A 27,408-nucleotide genomic window follows, 5' to 3' on the forward strand; every position below is an offset into this window, starting at 1 on the left:
GTATTTCTATATCACTCTACAATTGATGTATTGAATACTATTTTAACAGTAGTATTTCTATATCACTCTACAATAGATGTATTGAATACTATTTTAACAGTGGTATTTCTATATCACTCTACAATTGATGTATTGAGCACTATTTTAACAGTGGTATTTCTATATCACTCTACAATTGATGTATTGAACACTATTCTAACAGTAGTATTTCTATATCACTCTACAATTGATGTATTGAACATATTTTTAACACTGCAAATATTTTATTATTTTCTTTTTTTTCTTAGATTTTTGTTAATAAATGATGGTTTTATTTATATTATAATCGTTTCCGATCTGCTGAATCCATCGTTGTAGTTTACACAGTTTAACATGACAGATTGATATTATGACAGTCATTAACAGTAATAGAGTTAAATCAACCGCGAAAGTTCATTATATTATGCTATAAGGATTCGAACCGATACCAAGGGTTTAATTGTAGATCGCTAGAAGTTTGGAAGCTTGGTAATCAACTTCAATCAAAAAAAAGGTCATTTATAAAACAATTACAGTAATATACAGCCTAGTTTCCGACATCCCTTTATAAACCCATACTGTTTTATTACTAAATATACAAATATATTTGACAAACCTAATTCTTAATACACATTATAAGCTATGTGGACTCTCTGAAAGAGATGCCGCGTTGGCTAAGCTAATTACCGAATTAACTATATATTCTATGTTTAAATGGAAAAGACTTCAGCAAAGTCTAATCACAAAAATGCATACCGTATGCAAAGCCGAATTCCCAAAAACTAATTTACTCCGCATGGACTCTAGAAGTTGTCACCTCCACAGAATACTTTATAACAGAATTAAATTTAAAATACCCTTGTTTCATGACGAGTCTAAATCAATACAAATAGATTTTTACGACAATCAAAGAGAATTATTGTTTGTTTCCGGTGGTAATGAATTGCGAGAATTAGTTGTTTACTGTATATTGAGTAGGTTAATAGTAAAGACACCCTCGAGGGCTCTAGATAATGCTAGTGTTAAAACCAGATACACAACTTGGTCATAACAGCTTTTATTACTGACCGATTAGCTCGGAGGTCAAAGTTCAAATGTACCATTATCACAGTGGCAGCGTAGTCGCGCTATTCCAGGTCACTTGATGCCACTGAGTTTGTCAATAAGTTATACAATAAGTATTACACAAAATGATTGACCAACTCACACAAAATGATTGACCAACTCCATAGTCAAAGTTCAGTTGGAAGCTGTACGGGCTCCATCAGAGTAGGTAGGCTACTACAAGGGCAACATAGTCTCACTTCTCTCTTCTAAAGATATCACTGATTTAAAAACAAAACTAAGAAACATACCAGCCTCAATATTACACTGACCAATTCATAACTCTATGGCGGGTGTCGCTGTTGGCGTAGGGTATTAGTCCCTAGAAAAACAATACACCAAAATACACATTGAAGAATACAGAATGTCAATCTAGGAACACCTGATGTACTATATCATTTTGTAACTGCATATCCAGTCCATAAAGGTGGTGTTGAGTTATTTTTGACTGCAAAATTCGATCAGAATTATATTTCAGTCGGTTTGGAGATTTCTATCTTCACCAGACAAATTTAATGATGGACAGAATATGATATAAAAGTCAGTTTTAACAATTATTGTGGGCTGTTTCATTCCACATCCCACATCATAATGGAATGATATAGAATTATCACTACTTGTATCAGAATGCTATGTATAGTGAATTAGAGATGTTACATTATTATATCGATGATAAGAACAGTAGACAGGTAAATACAGACCGGGGAAATCTCCTGAGTTAGATTCCAGTGAGGATTAGTTGTCTATCTCTTACCTTTATGACAGTAAAATTGCACTCGAAGAGATGTAATGATTTATAATACAAATTCACCTCGAATCACTAATATATGTCACCGGGTGCATGCAATTACATTATTTTTCAATCATTAGTTGATTCTATTACATTTATGACAGTAAAGTGGCACTTGGAGAGATATATTGTGTTGTTTTATAGTATTAATACACTCTACATCAAAGATAACTGTAATATGTCACAAGGTACATGCAATTGCTCTATTTGTTAATAATCAGTTGACAACATATGATCTGAAGTTGCCTTTATGGCTGCATAATTTACAAAAACACAGCCTTTGAAAAACAACATAGTAACATTAGCAGTATTATATTTTATACAATAGAATATCGGTACTTACAAGCACACTGCCACTATCTTTATACGAGTCTGTGCGCGAAGCAGAACATGCTTACTCTTTTAGAAACACCTGATGATACTTCTCTTCGTTGGAGTCCACTACTACACAACTTTTACTCTTAATTTTGCCATGCGTTGAATGAGATTTTGATTAACGGAATTGTCTTGCTTGTACGGAATTTTTATTTATATTCGTCCCATCCTAGTTATAAATTTAAATTCTATATTGTTCGTAGCAAACTAAAGTCCATTGGGTGAGTTTTAATTGTATGTCATTTCAGATCAGAACAGATGAATAATATCTTGCAGTTCCAGACCGATATCTAATGGACATATTGTTTTATAATGCTAGTTATACCTTTTGGAGATTGGAGACTGGACATTGCATCAGTTTTTTGTTATCGTGTTAAGTTGCTATGTAGCTTGTTTTGGTGCTGATGCCTTTTAACAAATTTCATTTCATTTCCTTTATCATTTCATTTTCTACAACAGCTTGTTACCAGAGAGTCATCATTTGTAGGACATATACTTGTTTGGAGTCAGTAATTTTTATACTGAGATATATAACTGTGAATATGATACTCTGTTAATTGTTGCACAATGTAAAATGGAATGATAGTCTTACCTTCAAACTTCAACTTCTGTAATGTAAGTACTGTTCTCTGTGACCAGGCCTGTAATGAAAGGAAAGACATTTATATGGATAAATTGCAACTTGGCCAATTAGCTTTGAGATCTCCAGTCAATGTCCAAAAACACTGGTATATGGTATATATATATATTGTATATTCAGAAACTGTAGATAAAATAGAATTGTTAACATTTTTCTGCAATTGATTGAGCTAAGACGGCATAAACAGATTAGTTCCACTTAAACTGGTTCCAAAGTGCATCTATAACTGACAAAAACCAAGAAACCCTTTGATTACAACAGAAGCAGGTTTCTTTCCAAAGACCTAGCCTGATAACTGTTATACAGTGTATGTTTTAGAGTTTCCATTCTATCTATTTTAAGAACTGTAAATACAAATGAGATTTGTAGTTGCATGTCCACGTGTTGGTAAATAAGACTGTCTATTTGAGTTGTCTGACAATCCTGAAACTTCAAGTTTGAGAGACAAGAAGCTTCAACATCGATTAGACGCCTTTAACAACATTAGACGCATATCGTTAGACACATTTTCACATTATCGCTCTAGCAATTCAGTTTAAGTTATAATAATTAAAATTAAGATACAGTTGATATTTGCTCAGTGTCTGGCTGGTGGTAAAACCCGATAAATACTGGTGAATACGTGGCAGAAACGTTATTTTCTTTCTATTGACAAAGTATGTCCACACGGTTAATGTCGAGATGGGTCTTGAGATATATATTAGATAGCCGGCTAATCAATTACCGGTGTTTTTCTATTGATTTCGCCAATAAAAGTGTTTGAATTGCCTACTAATGTAAATATTTTACCGCCGTCTCAGCCAGTTACAGGGAAAATGAACATGTAAATTCTGAAATATCCCAGATTAAAATCTCATGATTATATTCGGTTTATTAGAAGTCGGTTACAATGAACTTATTTTCACTCGCTATCAATAGGATAGCCCTTTTATTGGAGTATTTCAAAGTTTCATTAACCATTCCTAATCAAATTTATAGCTCCGTTATCAGATCATTCAACATTTTACTCTTTTGTTGATTGAATATTTAAAAATGAAATAGAAGTGTATTCCTGGATTATCTCAAGAAGCTAATTTTTCTCCTGGTGAAATCTAATAATGGAAAAATGGAAAAAGTTGGTCATTTTATGAGATCGTGTCGAATCGAAACTGAAAAATGCACATCATTTAAAAGACATTCTGTTTTGTCTAAAAAGATACTACCTCTTGGAAAGAACACATAATGTAAAACTTGGTCAACAAAAATATATATTCACTTACCAGGTACCATGACTAAAAATATAATCTCTATATATGACGATATATCTATTAAACTAAATAATTATTGAAACACAATTCTAAGCATGTTTAGAAATTACTTAGTTTAATGGATTATTACTTAGTTTTATAGATTTATTAGATTATAAAGGGATTCTGTTGTATAGTTATGATACCAGGTATGACCACTGATGAACAAAGAGTAATCCTAAGAGGTAAATAATAGCAGTTATTTCAGGTACACCACATGAAATGATAAACTCAGTAGATTATATATATAGATCCCAATTAGCAAAAGAATTTACAAATTACATAGCTATGTGTCCTCGACGTAAGAGAAATTACTGTGAAGAATTATTATTATCATTGTTTATTATCACCACTCTAGAGTGTTGAAAGAGTATGTTGGACGATGTAAAGTTGATCAGTCTCTGTAGGGTAATATGAAGGTAATGAGTCGTATGTGGACAAAAGGATACTATGAAACAACTCGATAATTTTTAGGCTTTTCAGAAACAAAGGTACTAATGATTCGAGTCGCAAGGTTAGGCAATGCATTGGAAGAAGCAACTATACCAGTCAGTGGCTGTTTACAGTGATGTTTGTAGCTGAATTTGGGAAACTATAATGGCCACTGGCCAGGTTTAAAGATCATGAAGAAAGTGTAAATATGACCATAAAACTGGACAGAATATAAGATCTTCTAACAAGATACTTCCATAATTTGACCATTTCTCATCATATCCATCTATAAATCATATAGAGTTCGAAGTCTACAGGGAGAGCTGGTATCAAGTAACCACCACATTATGTACCTCCAATATGTCGTGGCCGTGTAAGAATTCGAAATCATTTACTGTCTTACGTTGCGGTCGTGGGTTCTCATCTCGATAGGCATAAGAAGATCACATTTCCTCAATGTTCCAACTGATCCAGAAGTAAATGAGCGCGTATAATGACAGATTCAAACCAAGGTTTCCCATCTTTCTGTACCCATTACAGCTGGGTCTGGACGGGAGTTATTAAGAAATATGACTCGTTCAAGGTCAATAAGCTTTCACACGCTGATCGGCGACTCCAGATGATGCCACACGCAACCACTGTAACCGACTATATATTCAAACCAGCTTGTTCCATCTCCAAAGATATAAAGATCAGATCTGATAGTATATCATCCTTCCCGTATCCTAGTAAAGATTCAATCTGATTTTGACCTACTTTGTTTCAACATTGTACTGACTAACCTAAATTGTCTATAGTTCTATTACAAGAAGAATAATAACATGGGTTATTGGGTGCAGAAACCAAAATAAATTTATCGTCTGAATGATTTTATAGAAATACCAGACCATTCTATAGTGCCTTCATTTTCTGTTAACATTTCGTATAAAACACTTCGATTTTCTAGTAGGTTGGATTTACATTTATAATAGGTCTGATATTTAATTGATTAAACAAATTTCGAAATATTTAAAGGTTACTTTAATGTTATGCAGAATTACCTTGCTATTTATCGGTGGTTGAAAAGATCGAGATCGGAGGGTCACCAAAACGATATCGCCGTCAGTAAGGTAAATGATGTATCCGAATGAGTTTTCTGACTGTCCAAATAATAACACATTTGTCCTAACAAATAACATTACAAAATTTACAAATGTCCTCGTGGGTGACTAGGAAGTAGAGAGAACAGTGACGAAGATTGGGAATTAACATTTTGTTCTCCATACCTAGGCCTCGGTTCGGACCTCATGTCCATATCACAGACATCAAGCTTCCTCATAGGTCCGCGTCTTCACTCTAAACAGGATTAGTTTTAACATTTCTACCATTATGTGATATCAGTTTACTGTAAGCGAACGTGAACTTGTCATCTACCAACCAACCAAACAAGATTTTTACTACTTGTTTAATCTGATTTGACAGAAAAGTGAAGGAAATCACGAAAGATCGATCTATTATATTCCAATCATAAACTATCTCCATTACAACCTGATTCCTTTCATGATATTACAGCCTCCAGATTCACCGTGTTTTCATGATCCTCACGACTTGCTCCTACTAATCAGCCTGAAAGCTTTCCTAGGAAAAAAAACACGTTAAAGGGAGTCTAGACTATATAAGGTTTAAGTTACCGTAGTAAATTCAATAAGTTTAATCTCAGCGTTAGAATATTACAAACAAACAACATGTTCGATTTGTCCTTCTAATCATATTTACTGTTACAACATCGATTTCTGTCGTCTGTCATCTTTTCTTTGTGATTCAGGATCAAATGTGTCAGATTATTAATATGTTTTGTTTAGTTAAATGTAATAAATTAATTAAGTAAAAACTTATTATTATCAATGAAGAATCAATCATTAACTTAACCACCTTTTTTCTATTTTGACAATCACCAAGCAGATAGCAAGACTACAAACAAACCTTGCTTCAAATGGTTGATAATAAATAGCTCCGTCGATTTACAAAAGAAAACTATACCCTTCTCGGAAAGATGGACAAGGTCATCACTAACATCATAATTTGATCGATTTCAGATTTAAATCACTTTACTTACAGTGGGGCCGCTCGGAAACACCGAATAAAACTTTTGAGTCTGAACTTGTCAACCAAGCATTCCTATCGATAAATCACTAAATAAATACGAAACTCGTTATTTCGCATGGGTCACAATTAGGTCCAATACACCAAAGTGATATGGTCCTGTCTAATATTCAGCCCATAGGGGACAAACAAACTCTTTATTTTACATGGGTCAGAATAACGTCAAATACATCGAAGTCCTTTGTAACATTCAGCACATAGAACAATAGATAATATTATATGAGGATAAATAAGCGATATATAAATATTAAAACAGAACCCCCCAAAAACCACGCTGCTACTCTGCGTTTCACGCTATGCGATCTTCAGACAAATGACCAACTTTCAGCCTGCGTTCTTACTGAAATATAAGAAATGTAACTTTAACTGATCAAGATGATTTTATTAGTGACATAAAAAATTAAAATTTAAATCTGATCGAATAACAGCTCAATAAATTCCAATCAGCACGAATTTCAGTCATAAAATAAAATATAAATAAAACAGCCATCGCTTGTAGAAATAGGCCAGTGAAATATTTTATGACTGTATTCTATGATATTTGCTGTGGTATTTAATGTTTCATTCAGCGAACATTGACTGTTAGAGCTGTAACTTTTTATTAACTCCAATTAAGTGAGAAATTTTGTCATAAAAATAAGATAAAGTTCTTGAAAACATTTGAAGATGTAATGAAGTGAAGGGTTTAACTCAATAAAGATACCCTTTGTCAATGAAGATGTTTCTGAATCTGGTACCGTGTTATTCCAGTTATTTACACCCTCAAGGACAAAGTTTATGGCTGAATGCCTGTTCGATTACCAATTAGTTTTTGTTTTTTTGTATTTGCTCTTGAACGTGTGGAAAATTAGTCTTGTTGCAGTATCCAATGGGGTATGTTGTGAGCTAAATAACGATCTCTTTTGCACTGTGAGAATTTTGTTGCACTTGTAGTTGTACCCTCAGTCTTTTAATGAATTAATGAATGGTTGATCAGCCGTAAATAAATCGAATCAGCTGTTATGAGAATTTTTTTTCTGAATTTTCATCTCAAATAAACGTAAAGTGCTCAGTAGACCTTTTCGAGATTGTGTCAAATGATCAAATAAAACTTTCTTTCCTGCTTTTATTCAGTTCACGAATTCTGAATCCAACCGCGTTAATATTTAAACCTTCTTTCAGCAATCCTGCAAATCGTTGTTATCTTGAAGCGTGTATATTTTTTTTAACACTTCAAGATCTGACAAGATTTTTTAGACTCAACAAAATATCACTTGTTGAAAGAGTTAGATTTTATCACCGTTACTTGAAGATTTGTCAATCAATTTTATAACCGAACGATTCAGCCTTGACAAAACCTTCCCCTTCGGCGACTTCTTATCTTAATTGAATGATGGACAAATGGAAGTAATACATTACGAGCTATGGAGAAATCTTAGGACTGATGCGATATACTAAATGAACATTATTAGCCTTTCTGGATAGTAAGATAGAGGTACTGAAATGACAAACTCAGTTGTATAGTTTCATCAGGTGTTCAGAAAAACTCTAACAATATAAAGAAGTGGTAAATTTGAGTTCTACGATTTATTAGATTGTGCAGGTGGGATCCAGTATCAGACTGATTGGACAGGTAGGGATCCAGTATTAGACTGATTGGACAGGTAGGGATCCTGTATTAGACTGATTGGACAGGTAGGGATCCTGTATTAGACTGATTGGACAGGTAGGGATCCTTTACCAGACTGATTGGACAGGTAGGGATCCTTTATCAGACTGATTGGACAGGTAGATATCCTGCATCTGACTGATTGGACAGGTAGAGATCCTTTATTAGACTGATTGGACAGGTAGGGTTCATGTATCAGACTGATTGGACAGGTAGGTATCCTGTACCAGACTGATTGGACAGGTAGGGATCCAGTATCAGACTGATTGGACAGGTAGGTATCCTGTATTAGACTGATTGGACAAGTAGGGATCCTGTATCAGACTGATACTTAAGCACTGGTCGTAGAGAGGATTCTAAGATTACTACCTGGGTGAGCTTTGAACGCTCGAATCCAATTCTAATTCAGCTATACGATGTGTCAGAATAGCTCGGACAAGTGAGTAATCAAACCAGGTGGAAACATATCTCAGGTTTAAATGTTCCAGATAAAAAATGACTGGTATTAGAAATACATTACGTGAATTGATTTTATGAGGATAGTAGTAATAGAATGCAATCGATCCCTCTTACACACTTATTGCGAACCATCTCAGATGCATTTTAAATCCATTTACTCTCTTTTTGTATTGTTATTATGACAATGGGAAGTAGAATATCATTTAGCGGCTTATTAACGTGGCTTCACATTCTAGCTGTAGGCTATTGTTTAGGTTATATGGCATTCTCCTCTCCTTTCTATTAAATATACAAGCAATTTGAAGGCAATTTATTTCTTTAATCAAAATGCAATGAAGCGATCGGGCCATGTGGAATTTAAGCGAGAATCTATGTCAAAAGATGATGTAACATCAATCAAAGTCTCTGCTGTTTTCTGTGCTGTCATGTTGACTGTCTCTAGCTAATATATCAATTATCTGGTATATATGCTTCCTCATAGGTCCGCGCTAGGTATATCACAGAAACGCTTTCAAGATAAAAAATGATTCATGAGTATGCATCCTAAAAATCATCTGTGATATTTTGTACCAATTTTAAGTTTGGCATTATTAAATAAAGCCATAAATTATTAAAATAGCAATCCGTTGACCAATCATACCTTAATTTCAGAAATGAGAATTTTTGTTTTTATCTAAGTGTTCACAGCTCACCGTTGAAATTTGAGCCTTCAAATGCCTAGTTTGAGATAATTTTGAAGGAATTATGCGATTCCGGATATTTTTAGTGAAGACTATTTACATATATTCAAGACCCAAATCAACCCAAAATCAACGTCCCAGAAGGTGCACTTCTGTCTTGTCTGTTTATAATTAGAAAGTAAAAAGCACTATTTTAGAATGCCTATGGTAAAAACTCGATTGATAAAAGTACACTCGTGATTATTCCTTCTCTGACTTGAAGCAGTATTCTGTCTCCAAAAGACAATAAGAAATAATCGGTTATCGTTGGTGAATGTTAATTCCCTGTTTAATGTATTTTATGACTGAGATGTAGAAAAAAGAAATGGGAATATTCTGTATTTATGATGGAAATTGTCTGGATATAAATTGTTTGGATGAATGATTTTTTTTATATCTTTCGTGTGTTTATGAATAATGTTTCTTTGGTCTCTCATATAGTCCTGAATTTATATAACCTTATTCCTGGTACTTTACAATCCTCTTACCAACTATTACGACTACCAACAACTACCTAGATTCAGCATCCACTGGAAGCGAACGTTAACTTATCATCTACTTACCTATATTCGTGGTGCATTATATCTGGTTTTAGAATTTCAATATTACGTGATATTTTGTCCGCTTAATTGTATCCGGGATGTAAATTGAAATTATGTTAAAAGAAAGAATGGGAAAAATGTAATTGAAGAACACTTTGAGAAGATTAGCGAGGACAATTTGGTCGCATTTGGTACACACGTTGCAACAATGTTAGCAGACAAAATGTCACAAAAAGTGAAACTCCAAAGATTGGGCAACGAGCAGAAACAGGCCTTTCCTCTATCTCGCTGTACATACTGAAATGTATTCATGCTAATAGTTATAGTTTGAAGTATACTTATACTAAATATTTCAACTTTTCCGGTATCTATTTTACCAGAATTAGCTCCTTTCGTGACATACATTATTCTAGCTCTTAACATTATAGACTATATTTCTACATTAATATTTCCGAGATATGCAATATAGATATATAAACTTTACATTTACAATCATACTGTGACATACCAGAAGGACAAAAACCCAAAACACCAACACAGGTAATATGTTAAATATACATGTATCAAATAAAGACCAGCTGCTTCAACTGGTTGCTGATGGTTTAACGGTAAAATTGAATGAAGAGTGCTTTGAGAATTTCTTCTAGACGTTTGCGCAAGTTAGACTACCATGTAAACAATATAAGATTTGTAAACTCTCTGAATAACATGCCAAACTGACAAACATCTGAAATGGATTCCAAGTTGATCAACCTATTGTAGAGTCTTATACAAAATGTATTATAGAGCTGATGAATCAAGCCGTAGAGTGGAATCAGATTTTAGAGTTTAAAAACTTACTATATTTTGATTTATTCATTGTATAATACTAGTCGTATTAAACGGTGAGTAGCATGATATATATACTAAACTCTGGAGTATAAACTATTAATAAATCAATGTTAGAAGTTAGTAAGATCAATGTTAAAAGTTAGGGAGATCAATGTTGGCCATCATGGAGGAGAGTTAAACTATGATTTATCTGGTAATTAGGATAAATACCGGGTCTGGTAGATGACAATATTTTTCATACTTACTATGAATATTAATAGCCATATTGTCCTGGTCGACTAGATCGTATATTTATATTGAGTAGAGATGTCCCTCCTCTAGCATCAAACAGTCCGTTGGCAATACCAGGTCCACCTGACAGTGCAAAACATACTAATTGCGAGTATCTCCATACGAACATCGTTTACAACCATTTTGAATGTCTATCTCGACTTAATAAGTCGAATTTTGAAAAAGGCATTAATATTTCAAAAAAGCCCTCAAATCATATTTAAAGACTTCGGAATGGCTTTAAATATGATTTTATGGCATCTCGCTCTATTAGATCACAGCACTATGTTTTCAAGCGAGAGCCTCAACCATTCCGAGTTAGGTGAAATTATTGCATTTTCAGGACGATCTGATACTGGTAGCATTGAACACCAAGTCTGTATTCTCTGTCAGAAAAATACAGGACGATCTGATACTGGTAGTATTGAGCACCAAGTCTGTATTCTGTCAGGGAAACACAGGACGATCTGATACTGGTAGCATTGAGCACCAAGTCTGTATTCTCTGTCAAGGAAATACAGGACGATCTGATACTGGTAGCATTGAATACCAAGTCTGTATTCTGTCAGGGAAATACAGGACGATCTGGTACTAGTGCATTGAACACCAAGTCTGTATTCTGTCAGGGAAATACAGGAAGATCTGGCACTAGTAGCATTGAATACCAAGTCTGTATCCTGTCAGGGAAATACAGGACGATCTGATACTGGTAGCATTGAATACCAAGTCTGTATTCTGTCAGGGAAATACAGGACGATCTGATACTGGTAGCATTGAATACCAAGTCTGTATCCTGTCAGGGAAATACAGGACGATCTGATACTGGTAGCATTGAATACCAAGTCTGTATTCTGTCAGGGAAATACAGGACGATCTGATACTGGTAGCATTGAATACCAAGTCTGTATCCTGTCAGGGAAATACAGGACGATCTGATACTGGTAGCATTGAATACCAAGTCTGTATTCTGTCAGGGAAATACAGGACGATCTGATACTGGTAGCATTGAGCACCAAGTCTGTATTCTCTGTCAGGGAAATACAGGACGATCTGATACTGGTAGCATTGAATACCAAGTCTGTATTCTGTCAGGGAAATACAGGACGATCTGGTACTAGTGCATTGAACACCAAGGCTGTATTCTGTCAGGGAAATACAGGAAGATCTGGCACTGGTAGCATTGAATACCAAGGCTGTATTCTCTGTCAGGGAAATACAGGACGATCTGATACTGGTAGCATTGAGCACCAAGTCTGTATTCTGTCAGGGAAATACAGGACGATCTGGTACTAGTGCATTGAGCACCAAGTCTGTATTCTGTCAGGGAAATACAGGACGATCTGGTACTAGTGCATAGAACACCAAGTCTGTATTCTCTGTTAGGGAAATACAGGACGATCTGATACTGGTAGCATTGAATACCAAGTCTGTATTCTGTCGGGGAAATACAGGACGATCTGATACTGGTAGCATTGAATACCAAGTCTGTATTCTCTGTCAGGGAAATACAGGACGATCTGATACTGGTAGCATTGAGCACCAAGTCTGTATTTTCTGTCAAGGAAATACAGGACGATCTGATACTGGTAGCATTGAATACCAAGTCTGTATTCTGTCAGGGAAATACATGACGATCTGGTACTAGTGCATTGAACACCAAGTCTGTATTCTGTCAGGGAAATACAGGAAGATCTGGCACTGGTAGCATTGAATACCAAGGCTGTATTCTCTGTCAGGGAAATACAGGACGATCTGATACTGGTAGCATTGAGCACCAAGTCTGTATTCTGTCAGGGAAATACAGGAAGATCTGGCACTGGTAGCATTGAATACCAAGGCTGTATTCTCTGTCAGGGAAATACAGGACGATCTGATACTGGTAGCATTGAGCACCAAATCTGTATTCTGTCAGGGAAATACAGGACGATCTGATACTAGTGCATTGAACACAAAGGCTGTATTCTCTGTCAGGGAAATACAGGACGATCTGATACTGATATCATTGAATACTAAGCCTGATGGCCAGTGTGTTGAACTATAGAACGTAAGAAGATATCTCGACAATATATTCAATTAGTCTGTGTTATCAGGGAACCAATGATAATGGTAAAGGAAATGGAATATATTTGAATGAAAAGAAATACGTATATAAAGAGATTAGACCCTGGGGATGGCCGATATTGATGTAACACAAACAATGACTCGCTAACAATTCGATGGTTCAGTAGATAGCTGAATGACGAGAAACAGGCCAGTGTTAAGGGATGGGTTGAATACAATATTAACCTCTTCAGGGAGTGATAGATGTATAATATGTCTAGTTTGTTGACGATACAGTCACTGATTGTATGATAGATAAACGTTACAGTTTTATGAGTTTGTCAGCAAATTAGATGGAAACAAGGAAAGACAATCCTTTTAACATCAGCTTCTGTCAGGCGGATCCAATGGCTGACATTAAAACTTTCAGGGTGTTTCATAAGAGATGCCAATAAATGGCAACCTCTCGCCATTTTAGATAGTGACCCTAGAGTTGAAAATAACAAAACGTTTGGTTGGGGATAATAAACATACCAACTGCTAAACTAGACGCGAAATCGAAAGATTGGTAGTAGCTAATGAACTTTTCACATGAGGAAGTATATCAATAATAAGTGAGAAAATATTCCATAATTTCAATTTCAATTACAGTGCTGTAACTAAACAATCTGTTTTTTCCTTCACAACAACCGCGATCAAACCATAAGGGGGAAGAATTTTTTACCCAATTCTTGTTGTTTGAGGCAGAAAGATACTCCCGGTAATGCATATTGCTGTTTGTCATGTAACATAATGCAATATTTCTGTTATGGTTTTATAGATGAAGAAGAGCAGGACGCAAAACACAATTCATTTCATTTCACAGATGTTTGTTTTTCATGTGCAATTTAAAATATAAAACTAATGATGAAACATTTTATGACTGAGATCAAAGAGCATAGAAACTATTACAAATAGTTTAAGTTTTTTAATGATTTTATTTTTCACAGCTTGGTAGATTTATTCCTACCCATGATTTGTTTGATAAATTTGCATCAGATAAAATAAAAACATTGAAAAATCATCAATTAAATCAAAATGACATGCGATGCACATGAAATAGGATTGATTAACGATGCACACAAACTTTACAGGAATTCTACAGGGAGTTTTGGTTTTCTCAGCTTAAAAATTGGAAAAAACTACGTCAAATGATCAAATTTCTTTAAAATAATTCAACCTTTCACTAACTCTATTCCCATAAAGAGATCATTGATGTAGAAATTCTGTAAAAATGGTGAAATTTATAAAAGTTAATGTGGTGTAGATCTCTAGGGGTGTCTCAATGTCATGTTGATTTTAATCCGCTGATATTTTCTCTCCATGATCTCATATTGAATGAGGTTAGCTTATTATATATTATGCTACAATATAACCTATGCCTAGAATAGAGCGTATACAACATAATTTATTCTTCTAGACACTTGATGACACTTTTAATTAAAGAATGCCTCCTTATTGTTCAAGGTGTTTGGGGAATAAATTCTTGTCGTAATATAATGTTAGTGATAAGGGTAGACTTATGCTGAGCACTGTCCTGGTATAATTCTCTCATTCACACTGCGTGGCAATGTTCATCTACATAAACTCAATCAGGGGCAGAAAATATGGACGTTTCACTCCATATCAACGTTTATTTGTCAATTGTGAGAAATAATAAAATACCTCAGAACTGTACTTCTCTTTAATCCAATAAAATATTTTTACTCTTGATTTTACCATTCTTTGTCCAAGGTTTTGATTAACGGAATTGTTTTGCTTCTTGCTTTTTATTGAGATTGTCCACAGAATAATGGCGTATTCAATGTCTTCTGTCAAAACCTTTAATGTTTTTATTTTTCACTCTGACGCTTCCAGGTTTTTTACCGTTTATATTTCAGTTTTAATAGCAACCTATCAAGGATTTTAAAAGCGATTTCACACCGAAATGAAGAAGTTAATTTGTTTCGTAAAAACTACAATCGTTTTTTACTCCTTCAAATAAAATTACCAGACATCAAATATTGTTTCGTATATTTTCAATTTTTGCAATTTTACTCTGCATGGACATTATTCTGAGTATGCTTACCAACTCTCCCATACAATCTTTCACAATTTCCAGTACAATTATTGGATGTTTACGAGGTGAGGCTTAAAACCCTTATTACATCCCTCAGCTCACAAATAGACAAGAGATTAGACCTGTTATTATGGACGGGATTCATTGATTAAATCTCTACACCAGTTTCTTATGACACACTTGGAAGTATAAAAATTAATAAACGAAACTTGAATCATGTTGTTACTTAGAGTTTGACGCTATGCGATCTTCAAACATCTGATATGTTTTCAGCCTGCGAACTTTCTTGTAGGTTTATTAATTATATAATTGTGTTTATTTTTCATATTAAAGTACAATTTAGACATGTCATACCTGTACTTTAGTTCAGAACATCAATAGTTTATTATCTGAAGGGCATACTGACATGTTCTGGAATCAAATAGAGTCTGTACTGAAAGTAAACACAGCGATAGATCTGAAGTTATTTGTATTGTGTTTAAATATTATTTTTCTCTAATGAACTGTAGATTCTAGCAGAGTTTCAAGATCTCAATACTCTCTAAATAATCTATACACCGATTATAAAACACTTTATAGGTTCGGAGAGCGAGTCGGTAGATATGTAGCGGTATGAGAAACCGTAAGGTTAAAAGAAGGGTATTGTCTACTTGCTGATCCTCTGCCAAACCTCTTGGCATTGATCTCTCTCGGATATTTACAGCCGGGTCGACTGGAATTATGATGGAAGATGACTTATTGTAGCCGACAAGACTTAAAAGCCGACTGAGATTAGAATCCACGACAACCATTTTTCGACGTAACAAAACATATTAGGTTACACAATTTAACCAATGTTACAGCATTTCCTTCAGACGAGACCAACAGACTCTCTAAAAAGAATGCCGTGTTGACAAACCAAGTGGCAGAATATCACCATGTCCTCTAGTAAAATGAGCACTTTGCTTGAATCAACATTCAAGGAAGATATCGAACTGGAGCGTCCTCGATATCAGAGACCATTTTATCTTTCTCTTGTTTTCAATGGCGCCCGACTGATTCTTCCACATATCTCCGCCTTGTCGTGTCTTAATGGGTGGAGCAAACAATCGTTATTAAGTACCTATAAAGTATACACGGTAAAAGCAACATTAAAGAGATATAGATTGATATATTTGTTAGTTTGTTTGTTTATAGTCAATAATACTGATTATTAATAGTACTAACCACCTGATCATCAGAGTTTATTTACCTACCAATCAACCTTAGTAATATCAGTAGTAAACTTAAAACAGTAAAAAAGGTTTTTGTTGATCTTTTCTCGGATCTGATTATCAGCAGGACAGAGGCTTGAGTCGGACTGGACAAAGGCTAGTCAGTCTGGACAAAGGCTAGAGTCGGACGGAGAGACTGGTGTTCATCCGGGTACGAGGGTACGTTTTGTTGTTGGTAACGTTTTTAGAGCAACTCAACCCAGATTAAAATTGTTCCTTTTAACAATCATCTTCAAGGTTATTTAAAACGGATGTAGCAGACTTAAATACGTGAGGCACATGTCCTCTGACCTCCTCAGAATGGATTTAAACTAAATGTGGGGAGCAACAGCTATGATGCAAGGTACTTAACCTGTCTACGCTTTAAACGGCAAACTAATACAGTACACAAACAGTCACCAAGAGTAAAACCCTGTCTATTTATTTACCGATAATCTCAGTGTACAGAAAGCATTCGGAAATCCTCGGCAGTTTCCGTAAAGCTGAATCTGTCTTAGCAATTAAAGGTAGATTTCGCCGTTATGGTATGTTTCACGGTAGACCATTTGTAGAGACAGAAGAGTTTAAGTTCATCTTGCCTGTTTCCTCCTCTCTTTAATATCCAATAATTACCCTGTGTTTTCTATAAACTTCCTTTTCCGGACTGAAGAACTCCCAGATCGATAAGAATTAGATGTAAAGTATTTATTGTTTTTATTGATCGCAGTAATTATCGTTTCATATTTCACATTTCTTCTCAAACTAATCGGTGCACAACATCCGTCACTTCCGGTTTCTCCAATTATCGTGCCTGTGATCTTCGACAATAAAAAGTTAATTTTCGCCAGCTTCATGTCGTGGTAGTAGGTGGTGTATTTTCGAAGGATTTTATGTTCTGAAAGAGGCGTATCTGAAAATCCTTACAAGAAAAACAAATCAAAATCTAATCAAAATCTAGTTTATAGCTTGCCATTCTTTTATGAATCTTATCTTATCAACTTTGTTAAATAAAATACAAATCCTCATAACTTTGAATAACTGACAATCTACATTGTCATCTTCAGGTGAAGATATTTTATTACCACTTCAGGTGAAGATATTTTATTACCAGTTCAGGTGAAGTGAACAATGTGGAGTGTTGAAACGTAGTGTGTAATAAAACTAAGGAGTAGTATACCATAAAATTGTGTCCGTTATTTAATGTGATCTCTACCCCTAAATGTCGCTAAAGGATTATCCTCATAACTTGGCTTTAGTGTGGCTTTAGAGAGCTCCTTGAAATTTCTATCAAATCAAATTAGTAGGGTTAAAATAGATCAACAGTGTTCTACGAACTAATCCAGTGCTAAATAGGTATCAGAGTGATTTTGGCAGTATAAAAACTAACGTTATCTCGGGCAGAGTAGTGTCCGGGATAGCGAAGGTTGAAGCCCTCGACATTTCCCATTGCATATAATTTGGTAGTCTGTATTTAAGAGAGTCTACATAGTTTATAATATGTAATATTCGTGTATTTCAAACTAGCATCCCTGTAAAACAGTTCTTAATAAGTTAAATCCAAGATGTTTATTTGTTATTTGGGTTTGTCATGTCAATATTCCATCCAGAGTCAATATCAATAATAATGTTTATTGCCCGAAAAGACAATGTACACGACCTACAGACAACCCCCCCCCCCCTCCCCCCTCATGTCTCCTTCGCCTATGATAGTGATTGCCGAATAAATATCTCGTTATTTGTATTGTATTATATAATATTAATATTATCTATTGCCAACTAATCTAGTCCACTAATAAAAGGAAAGCTAGTAGTTGTAGATTATTATATATTGTTCTGTGAAATCAAAGAGTAAATTAATGTTAAAATCTCTATTATCTGGTATGACAGTTCCCGGGCTGTAAAACGTTTGTAATGAGATGTTATCTGGAGTGAAATGGGGATCAGGGTTGATATATTGGAAGCTTGTGTCGGACTTGTCTTGTCATATTGTTCTATATTGATATATTGTGAGATAGAATTCAAAAACTAACTGTTGTCTAGGCAAAGTAGAAAGTTTTTTTAATTTTATCCATTATTTTTATTAGAATTGAAATATCAACCTCAAAATAATGTTTTGTGCCAAGAACAAATTAATTGAAGAAGTTTTTTGAATTTTGTTTATTATTTTTATGGGAATTGGAATAGCAGCCTCACAATAGTACTGATAATCTTAGAATGTCTTTATGTTGATAAAAATATAAGTTTACTTTGAAAAGAAACACAAAAGAAATTTCATCCCCAAAAAGTCAAAATTTTGACTGAAAATGGGCCTCTGTAAAAGCAAATCTTGAAGACATAATGTGTGCTTATGTTTATATTTTTATCAACACAAAGACATTTTAAGACTAACAGTACTAATTTAAGGCTGCTATTCCAGTTCTCATAAAATAATTCAAAAAGCTTTTTACTTTGCTCGCACAATAGGGGCTGAATTATACTTACAAGTTGTTACCTTAGATAGAGTAGTATAAATTAAAGTAACTTTTATTATGAAGTATTGTGGGAGATTAAAATAAAACTTTACACACCCAAAACTCTTTATAACATAAAAAGATTTTCCGCAAATGAGGTCAGCAATAACCCACTATCTCACCAGAAGTGATTTGATCAACCTATATTACGTTATTGTGTTTTCCCCAAAACAACCTGAATGTTATTTATAGGATAGGCAAAAGGCTGTTTATAACAATGCGAAATTCATATTCCTCGTGAAGGTGTTATCGTATTTTCTGCGCCACCCGATATATTCAGTCCTATGATTTTATGTTTTCGGCTATACAAAAAGCCATGTCATGTTACTGAAATCAGATATTTATGTTTATTGCACGACTGCTCCACTGATTATAAACTTAAAGGATACACTGTTCAAATAACTTACCAGTCAAAAGTTTGAATCAGAATTCCTCGAGTAATTAACCAAAGCTCCATATTTCACGGAGTTTGTACTAACGAATATTAAAATGTAAAAAACTGAATATTACACTGACACGAAGTTTTACGACCCATTTTTTTGCATCCATTGGAGTGAAGACATGGGATAGACATTGTAGCACAAACTTTAATAATAATAACAATGGTAATAATAACCGATGAGCGTGAAGATAAGATCCTGAGTACCCAATGATAGGCCTGTCTTCCATTCTGAACTTCGATACCAGCAAATAGCACAAAGAAAAATTATGTAACCTGGCCCAAGACCGGCTTTAGCATGTTACCTCATCCTCTGACAATATGATTCTACAATTGTCAACCGGAATCAGTGTAAAACATTATGACAAAGTGTCATGCAAGTGAAATTAACAACTTCAGTGTAATGCATCTTTAAGAGATCATATCAAATTTAATTTGTATGACGACTAGGATTAGTTTACCTTTTGCATATAATATGTTCCCTTCAATTAAGAGTGTCATTCTGCTCTGGTAAACATTTTGAAAACAACTTAATTTGAAATGTACTAGTTAAGTTAATCGTGGTTTTCGCACCTTTTGTATTTCCGTGGGGGAAATCATTTATGGACTTTCTGATTTAGAATATGTGTCTGTTTCATCACAGTGAAGCAAATGGATTCAAGGTATGCATATTTGTTTACAAGGTCTATATGGTTGTCACAATTCCTTAAGCCGTGAAGTGTAAATATCAATTCAATGGATTTTTCGGTAAACAGTCGAAACCAGACAATAATCCGCTTCATTCCTGTTCGTCTAATCTACGGGACATAAGCAAATGAGATTTATCTCAGTTTATTGTTCATCACGGCTTTTACAGTTTCTGTTCGTTATATGACAATATCATCAGCAATATTAAGATAATCATTTGGTAAAATACTTACAAATATCAGAAAACAAACAATATACAACATTGTAATCTAATTTTAGTAAGAAATATTTTAAATATTTCTATATCTCTTTACAATATCGACCTACAATTGATATATTGAACACTATTTTAACAGTGGTATTTCTATATCGATCTACAATTGATGTATTGAGCACTATTTTAACAGTGGTATTTCTATATCGATCTACAATTGATATATTGAACACTATTTTAACAGTGGTATTTCTATATCACTCTACAATTGATATATTGAGCACTATTTTAACAGTGGTATTTCTATATCGATCTACAATTGATATATTGAACACTATTTTAACAGTGGTATTTCTATATCGATCTACAATTGATATATTGAACACTATTTTAACAGTGGTATTTCTATATCACTCTACAATTGATATATTGAACACTATTTTAACATTTAACAGTGGTATTTCTATATCACTCTACAATTGATATATTGAACACTATTTTAACATTTAACAGTGGTATTTCTATATTGCTCTACAATTGATATATTGAACACTATTTTTACAGTGGTATTTCTATATCACTCTACAATTGATATATTGAACACTATTTTAACATTTAACAGTGGTATTTCTATATCACTCTACAATTGATATATTGAACACTATTTTAACATTTAACAGTGGTATTTCTATATTGCTCTATAATTGATGTATTGAGCACTATTTTAACAGTGGTATTTCTATATCACTCTACAATTGATATATTGAACACTATTTTAAAAGCGGTATATCTATATCGCCCTACAATTGATGAACTGAACACTATTTTAACCGTCGTATTTCTATATCACTCTACAATTGATGTATTGAGTACTATTTTAACAGTGGTATTTCTCTATCACTCTACAATTGATGTATTGAGCACTATTTTAACAGTGGTATTTTTATATCCCTCTACAATTGATGTATTGAGCACTATTTTAACAGTGGTATTTTTATATCCCTCTACAATTGATGTATTGAACAATATTTTAACAGTGGTATTTTTGTATCAATCTACAATTGATGTATTAAGCACTATTTTAACAGTGGTGTTTCTATATCTCTCTACAATTGATGTACTGAACACTATTTTAACAGTAGTATTTCTATATCACTCTACAATTGATGTATTGAGCACTTTCTTAACAGTGGTATTCTGTATCAATCTACAATTGATGTATTAAGCACTATTTTAACAATGGTATTTCTATATCACTCTAAAATGGATGTATTGAGCACTATTTTAACAGTGGTATTTTTATATCACTCTAAAATGTATGTATTAAGCACTATTTTAACAATGGTATTTCTATATCACTCTAAAATGGATGTATTGAGCACTATTTTAACAATGGTATTTCTGTATCACTCTATAATTGATGTATTGAGCACAATTTTAACAGTAGTATTTCTATATCGCTCTACAATTGATGTATTGAGCACTATTTTAACAGTGGTATTTCTATATCACTCTATTATTGATGTATTGAGCACTATTTTAACAGTGGTATTTCTATATCACTCTATAATTGATGTATTGAGCACTATTTTAACAGTGGTATTTCTATATCACTCTATAATTGATGTATTGAGCATTATTTTAACAGTGGTATTTCTATATCAATCTACAATTGATGAGTTGAGCACTATTTTAACAGTGGTATTTCTATATCTCTCTACAATTGATGTATTGAGCACTATTTTAACAGTGGTATTTCTATATCACTCTATTATTGATGTATTGAGCACTATTTTAACAGTGGTATTTCTATATCACTCTATAATTGATGTATTGAGCACTATTTTAACAGTGGTATTTCTATATCACTCTAAAATGGATGTATTGAGCACTATTTTAACAGTGGCATTTCTGTATCATGCTTGTCAAACGTTTGTTTTTATAATTTGTTGATCATGGGTATTATTATTTGTGCATTTTAGAAACCTGCCGAATCTGCATATCAGTTTAGAAAATATTGAAAATGTACAAATTGGTAGTAATAATACTTTGGTGGTTGTGAGAGGTATAGAAGAAGGTAGGGGCATCAACTATATTTGACTGTGTTATTGGTACACTTTAACTAAACAATTCTACTTCTACTTCTACAAAAGGCTACATGTCTATAATTACCGTTTAGCCTGGTAGACGAATCCGCATGTTTACCTGGTAAGAATTGGTTTTATTTGAATGAGGTACCGACACAATTGAAGTAGTGCGTTAGTGACGTGGGACACGCGAATTATCAATATGGCTTGTCTGCTAATACGTTTGCAAGTCTTACATCACAAAATCACTACACCAAGACATGCCATGCATCATTAAACGTAAAATTGAATTCGCTTTTTAACAAAATTTTCAAATATGAGGTATAGGGTATGCTTACTCTTCTGTACACCTGAAATACTTACTCAATAATGATTGATATACTTCCTCATGTGAAAGATCATTAGCTGCTACCAATGTTTCGTCAATATGTTGTATTTTATTTCGAGTTTCGTCCGGTTCGGATCGTTAGTACTTAGTTTATTTAATTTTTCTCGATGCATATGTTTCTCGCTATACCATGTAAGGTATCAAATAAGTTTTCTGGGTCACTGAGCCCAATCCAGCTAGGCCTATTGTTTTTCATTTTGTAGTGATAGGGGTCACTCGGGTCAGCTTTAATCACCTACTCATTCTAATAGTGAGGTTTTTCAGACAGAATCAACTGAAAGCGATCGTGAAAACACTACAATTCAATTCAACGGTATTAAGTCGACCATTGAAACTCCTGTGTTACAACAAGCATGTCCATTCTCGCTATAACACTCGTCAAGTCGTATTTATTTCAAGAGCACGTATTGTGAGCGTTCTGTGTTTTAGAAGATACATCAATGTCCAAATGTCGGTCATCACATCATATTGTCTGTGTCAGATTTGATAAAGATAGTTGGATATAGGGAAGCCGTCCTTTCAAACAAGATATAGAACGAAAGAACTTTGAACATGTGGAACAAAGACTCTCTTGAAATAAGTAAAGAGATAGCTTGTCCACTTAACGATTCATGAAATACCAATAGATGGTTCATAGTGCTAACAGAAAGATGAACGCTGCTGGAGCTGCGCATTGTCATGTGCATTGGCCGATATGTTGATGGTTAACCCAGGATTGATTTGGAATCCTGTGATAACCGTCATCGATTCCAACATAAATGCGGTCAGCAGTGTATAAGGGCATGCACTAGTTAACATGGTTGTAACGTTTCAATGGTCGAGGAAGTATAGAATTGTAGGAGAATCTTGTTATTTATTAATGACGGTCGGCTTCGTACCATTGATTTGAATTGAAATGTTGATATTTTCACGAAGTATATTCACCATCGACAGGTCGCATTTAACTCTGTCTGGAAAAACCTCACAAGCCTGGAAACCGGATCCTTATCGCTCCAATAAGAAACATAATAGCTGGATCGGGTTTAATGATATTGATACATTACATGGTACAGTCATTTTGAATTTCCCCAAGCTGAATTATTTGGGACTTTCTTCTTGGACGTCTACTAGACATATTCAAATAAAACAAAAATCATTTCTTTGCGAAATGTTTTCACCAGCTCTCATCTATAAGTCGAATTTGTCACGGTGGCTTAATATCGTCATAATTTCGAAATATAAATTTTAATTCTTACTCTCCTCTGTATTGTGTTATTTCAGATACTCCTGAAAACAATAATAATATCCCTCATGTTTCTAAAGTTACACTACGATATGGTGATGACAAGCCCTTAAACTACAGATCTAGTGGATCTACCTGTATTAGTATTGGTAATAATTGTACTATAGCTGAGATAATTCTAAACAAAGAGTTGTTACGAACCGGGAAATTTACAGGTAAATGCTTCACCTGTTCATTCTAATAACACAGATATTTTTATCATCGAAACATTGAGATAGACGTTAACACACAGTTTTAAAACCTTTAATTGCTTGAAGACATTACAGATACCATATTAACCGATGAGGTGTTTAGAAATAAATTCGATACGAGAATCAGAAGAAACGGATCACAATGTTTTACTTACTTCTACAAATGATTTGATCTTGACCTTACAATTAACAGCATGATAAAAAAATATTTTTACTCCCACATGCAAATCGACGATTTGTCGATAAACAATTTTTAAGTTATCTCCCATGACTTTAACAGAGTAGTAACTACAGTTTTTGTCTGTTTAAATGAAACTCGAATAGATCTTGGACAAGTTCGCATTCTCCGAAATGTTTTCAATATTTAGCTGGTAAATATTGTAGAAGGCAAAACAACATTATTAGCTAAAAAAAAAAAAGACTTAAGTATGATTTGATCAATAAAATGACCCAAATGTCCCTCTAAAATCAATTTCAAGTAAATATACCATCATTATTGTTTATTGTAGTAACAAAGGGAGATAACTTAGTGTCTATAATCTGGTGCGACAAACAATCACAGTCAGAACAAGCTTCGACTGATCACAAAGCATTGAAAATTAAATTTATCGAAGACCAAGATATTGTAGAGCTCGAGAAGCAGGTGATTGAATTACTTGCTGATTGTAAAGATAAAAAGCTGGTTCAACTGATAAAAGAATTTTTACAGAAATATAACGCCAGATTGAAACATATCAACATGGGTTGTATTGAATTGGAGATTGATTTACAATCTGATAATGGTGCTGTCAACTTCCAGGAAAAGAAAGAAGAAATAAAAGACCTTCTTCGAAGAACGATTATTCCAGTGGGTGCAAAGTTTGATATTGAACTACAATCTCCACCATTTAATACCATTGAATCTGATAATGGTGCTGTCGACTTTCAGGACAAGAAAGAAGAAATAAAAGACCTTCTTCGAAGAACGATTATCCCAGTGGGTGCAAAGTTTGATATAGAGTTACAATCTCCACCATTGAGTACCAGCGAAGGCTTGTCTACATCAGAATTATTTGGAAACCAGACAAAGGGTGATGTAATTACCGATGAAAAAGATCCGGATTCTGATTCTGATTCTGATTATGACTCTGTCCTATCTTCATCAAGTACTCATAATCCAAACGACGAGTACAAAACACTAGAATCGGAGTTTCAATCTCAAATATTGTCAACTAGAAAAACAAAACCAGTAGAAGAAGAAGAAGCAAGGACACATTTGTTTCCCATACGAAAAAAGACTAGTGACTTAATGGAAGAATCGGTGATTGATGCATCGATATATCCCGAACCAAATGAAGTGACATCTGAATATGAAAGTTTTACAAAACCTAGCAGACATGTATTACGTCACATCAGTAAGAATGGAATAAGACAACATTTGAAAGAAAGTCTGGATGAAGTATCTGGATGTTGTAAAAATGTGATACAGAAGAAGCTTGAACGATATAATTCAAGAGAAACCGAGAAATTCGAGATCAATATAGATAAAATAAAGAGAACATTAGACATGGAATTCGAACAGTTTTATAACAATCTTAAAACTGACATTGAAAGATTATACGGTCGAAGGATTGATTGGGAAGATTTCAAAGTGTGTCCTTTCTGTCATATTAAAGACACGCATTGTAAATGTACTTCTTTACCAGAAAGAAATAAGACAAGATCCAGGCCCAATGTGGATATTACAGTTATTATAATAAACAGGCTAAAAGAAGAATTTTATGTGGCTACAGTCAGGTTCCGTGAGAAAATAAAATACAGCTTTGAAGGAAAAGAGGTTGAGATGCCTAAAGAGGAAGATGAAATAGTTCATACCCAGCCTTTAAAGACGAGCATGGAATATGAAAGCCTGATACTTGGATCAGAAATGCAAGATAAATGGTTGGAGATTAATCAGCATATTGGTCAAATAGTAGAGCGGTTACAAAAGAGAATGGTATGGTTTACAGCAACATTGCGCAGATCTTCCAACAGTAGAAAAAGAAAGGAAAAAAACGAAGATCCTGATTTGTATTTACCAAGACCAAAAACATTTAAGGGCATTGGGAACGAAAGAAACGAAGAATTGCCAACCGCGTCAACTTCTTTTCCTGGTTGGTATTCAACAAGGCCCAAACCATTGTGGGGCAATCATTATATGTATGCAACAAGTACGAAAACAACTTCTCATTCTGATTTGTATTCTGGTTTGTTTTCAACAAGGCCCATGAAAGTTAGGAACACTGGGAAAGAAAAAAGCGAAGACTCGTCAACCGCGTCAACTTCTCATTCTGATTTGTATTCTGATTTGTTTTCAACAAGGCCCATGGAAGTTAGGAACACTGGGAAAGAAAAAAACGAAGAATCGTCAACCGCGTCAACTTCTCATTCTGATTTGTATTCTGGTTTGTTTTCAACAACGACAGACAAAAAATGAATTTAGTAGAATGTGTTTTCTCTGTCGCTTAAAGGGATACTACCTCATAGAATCAACATACCTATACGACATAATCCTGTATAATTCGACAATTCCATAAAATAAGGTTACTATTGAAGAATTTTGGTTTCAAATCGTCGTTTAACCTAAGGCATTTTTGCGCTCTTAAAACTGATTCGGTTACTAAAATAAATATGACGTCACAAAGAGAAACAGATTTTGTTTGCAGGATTAATAAAACTGAATATTTATCAAGTAGGCGGCTAACCAGCTGCAACACTCCACCCCAGACAGAATAAACAAATATGTTTGAGATAAATTTCCCGACTGAAAAGTGCCGTAATGACAAACTATCATCTTGCCTAGAAACGGAGTAATCATTTTAGACGTCATTACTAAAGAGGAAGTTATCAAAGTAATGACGCTTCAGAATCGATTTGTTCGATTACAGTATATCGATTCGATTAGGTGCTAGGATAAATGTATTGATTAATATAATTGATTTCGATTTGATACAGGATAGATAGTT

General features: G+C 34.1%; 2 protein-coding genes across 2 annotated transcripts; one reads left to right on the forward strand and one right to left on the reverse strand.

Annotated features, from left to right (window-relative positions):
* Positions 1-1,406: 1,406 nt before the first annotated feature.
* On the reverse strand, positions 1,407-11,250 carry LOTGIDRAFT_170161 (hypothetical protein; the record flags this gene model as incomplete). The annotated part of the gene is made up of 5 exons (XM_009068799.1): positions 1,407-1,444; positions 2,880-2,928; positions 5,686-5,809; positions 8,805-8,934; positions 11,232-11,250. 5 exons carry the CDS (start codon positions 11,248-11,250, stop codon positions 1,407-1,409), a joined length of 360 nt encoding a protein of 119 aa, XP_009067047.1.
* A 14,333-nt stretch (positions 11,251-25,583) lies between these two features.
* LOTGIDRAFT_198122 (hypothetical protein) lies at positions 25,584-26,433 on the forward strand (the record flags this gene model as incomplete). Its single annotated transcript, XM_009068800.1, has 1 exon — positions 25,584-26,433. A coding segment is annotated over exon 1 (720 nt), but the record flags the coding sequence as incomplete, so codon positions are not given.
* Positions 26,434-27,408: the final 975 nt, after the last annotated feature.

The sequence above is a fragment of the Lottia gigantea genome, assembly GCF_000327385.1.
Source record: "Lottia gigantea unplaced genomic scaffold LOTGIsca_94, whole genome shotgun sequence".
NCBI lineage: Eukaryota > Metazoa > Mollusca > Gastropoda > Lottiidae > Lottia > Lottia gigantea.